At 52.5% G+C, this 2,485-nt stretch overlaps 1 protein-coding gene across 6 annotated transcripts in view; it reads left to right on the top strand.

Moving 5' to 3' along the window:
- Positions 1-2,479, top strand: part of LOC113207709 (serine/arginine repetitive matrix protein 2-like) — a 13,489-nt gene extending 11,010 nt beyond the window's left edge. For 5 of the 6 annotated variants that reach the window (XM_052267358.1, XM_052267362.1, XM_052267357.1 and 2 more), the window contains exons 3-8: positions 52-433; positions 498-521; positions 1,067-1,290; positions 1,977-2,105; positions 2,195-2,249; positions 2,333-2,479. In XM_052267358.1, the coding sequence (XP_052123318.1) occupies positions 52-433; positions 498-521; positions 1,067-1,290; positions 1,977-2,105; positions 2,195-2,249; positions 2,333-2,391 (873 nt within the window). In that variant the 3' untranslated portion in view covers positions 2,392-2,479. The remainder of the gene's footprint in view (positions 1-51; positions 434-497; positions 522-1,066; positions 1,291-1,976; positions 2,106-2,194; positions 2,250-2,332) is intronic. The other variant, XM_052267361.1, reaches the window with a different exon arrangement.
- The last annotated feature ends 6 nt before the right edge of the window (positions 2,480-2,485 follow it).

Below are 2,485 nucleotides of genomic sequence, written 5' to 3'. Positions count from 1 at the left end.
GACGTGCCCACGCTCCGCTCCGCCACCCCCAGGAAGCCGACCAGGACTGAGGTGGCCGACGTGCCCACGCTCCGCTCCGCCACCCCCAGGAAGCCCGTGTCCCCCACCAAAGTGGCGCGCTCCTCCCCGGCCAAAGTGACGGCCGCGCGCCTCTCCCCGGCCAAGAAGACCGCCTCCCCCACCAAGGCGGAGCGCGCCTCCCCGGCCAAGAGGACCTCGTCACCCAGCAAGGCTGGGCGCCCCTCCCCGGCCAACAACGCCGACGACATCGCCGTCGTCATCCAGCCCGAGGAGGAGCTGCTGCAGGCGCAGCAGGACAGGGCGGCGAGCGCGGCGGAGGCCGAGAAGGCGGCGCAGCGCAACAAGCAGCGCCACACCCGCGGCCGCAAGGTGTACGAGTACTGCCCCGCGCTGGACGAGCACCTGGAGCGACGTGAGTATCTCATCAACACCCTCCACTTCCTGGCCAGCAACTAATGCCACGCTTCTCATTGCAGATCCGGCTCAGAACGAGATTCCAGGTGAGTCATTTCTGTGCAAATTCTTACCCATAGTCAATCACCCAGGCATTCAGATTTACTACTACTCCTTGCAAGACCCTCGTTAAGCCCTCCGGCTTGTCCTGCGAACTAAAGCTGCCGGAGGGGGGGGGGGGAATGCCGTGATTCTTTCAGCAGATTTTTTCTAGTCACACTAGGACGACCAATATACTCTCACATTCCGATAATCGGCGTTTTAGGCGTCCTTTGTTCAGGGGTAACTAGGAATGGGCCCCACCCGGCCTGCTTACACGCGGGCGGGGGGTGGGCCACCGGCTCCACACAGCTGCTCGGCGGGCTGGCCTACCCAGCGCGTCGCAGGCGTTTTCAACAACGTAGGTTTTAGGCGCGTAGGCCTAAGACATGCCGTGTTGTCTCAAATTGTACCCCTCCCTATTTTACCTCAGTATCTTTCCATCACACTATTTCATTACAATACTGAAATTTTAAACCAGTTTTGAAATTTCAGTGCGATTTTGTCTTGAAATTTCAACACGTTTTTAACATAGTGATATTACTGTTCGCAGCCGACAAGTGGGTCAAATGGCTCAACCCCACGCAGCTGCGCTGCCTCAGCCTCGCCATGCTGGACAACGCGGACCTGTGCCTGAGGTACTCGCTGGAGGCGAGGCGCGTGGAACGGTGGGAGGCGGCGTGGGTCAGCCTCGCGCGCCGGCTCAACACCATCTGCTACAACAGGCTGACCAACCTCAACACGGGCCTGCGCCTGACGGTCATGGAGTGGAAGAAGGTAAAGGACCACCATTAATTTATTTCTAAAGCGTACACTAAATGGGAAGAAAGGAATGTTTTGCTTCCAATGATTAATTGGATGCAAATTTGTGTCTGATAAGTTGTGTCTGATAAGTTAACAAGTTTTGCGTGCGGGCCTAGCTTAAGTACACATAAGTTTTTTGTGTCTATTTTAGAGACAAATTTGCCTCCAATTGAGATGTACTTAAGAACCTGGCTGGATGGATACAAAATTGTCCTTGCCCAACTTGAAAACGAAAATTGCTATCGCCCCCTGCCCCCTTTTCAAACCCCGCCTGAGAACAGAAGTACTTTTTCTTCTGAGGGATCGCCTAGAACGTAGAAGGTTTCTTAAATTCTTGCGATCAATTGGCAAATTACGAGAGTTTGGCGCCTGCGAGACTCAGGGTAGACTACCCCGCGGTACACGCAAGCTCTACAGGCAAGATATTGCCTACCCTCAAGGCGCTATGGGACATGGCATCGGCTGATCTTAGCAATTACGTAACGGCAACGGCAGATCACGGGCGCACTTTTTGCATGATTCTACCACAATAAGGGTTTAAGTTAAAGAGCGAATTTATTCCAAATTAATTTTTTGCTCGACGTCTCCCTTGTTTTTTTCATATTGTTTTCCATTGTTTGCTTAGCAAACCAACTTGATTTTCCTGTCTGTTCTTTTAGTTGTGGCTGGACATGCGGTCCCTGATCAGGTCGCGGGTGGAGGCCATGCCGCGGGAGCAGCGACGCCACGGGCTGGGGTCACTAGAGTGCCTGCTGTTCAGCGAGGACCTGTACAAGGCGCTCATGAAGGTACGCAGCTACGCTACGCAGCTTGAACGAATATGGAAACGAACAATAAGTCTATCTGACTATACTTATTTTGGGGTCATCTGTTTCAGTCGAAAGGGGAATGTTTGGGAGAGGACTGTCCGCGAATATGGTGCAGTGGAGCATGTAAGTAGCAGCATAACATCTTGTTGAAAAGGGTGGAAGGGCTTGGCCTTGCCTCACGCTTCATTGTCGCTTTTCCCAAACAGGTGTTGGGGTATTCTGTCCAACGATAGAACAAACCAATCGACGGGGAACCGAAGAGTAAACAACGGATGTGATAGGACCAATGTGATGTGCATGTGTTTATAATTTTTAAATTAATCTTGTACTATAATGTATTTTATGTAATTTATGTATTG

Source organism: Frankliniella occidentalis, unplaced genomic scaffold, assembly GCF_000697945.3.
Source record: "Frankliniella occidentalis isolate FOCC.00 unplaced genomic scaffold, Focc_3.1 Scaffold50, whole genome shotgun sequence".
NCBI classification, from domain to species: Eukaryota; Metazoa; Arthropoda; class Insecta; order Thysanoptera; family Thripidae; genus Frankliniella; species Frankliniella occidentalis.
This window is presented reverse-complemented; position numbering and strand designations above follow the sequence as displayed.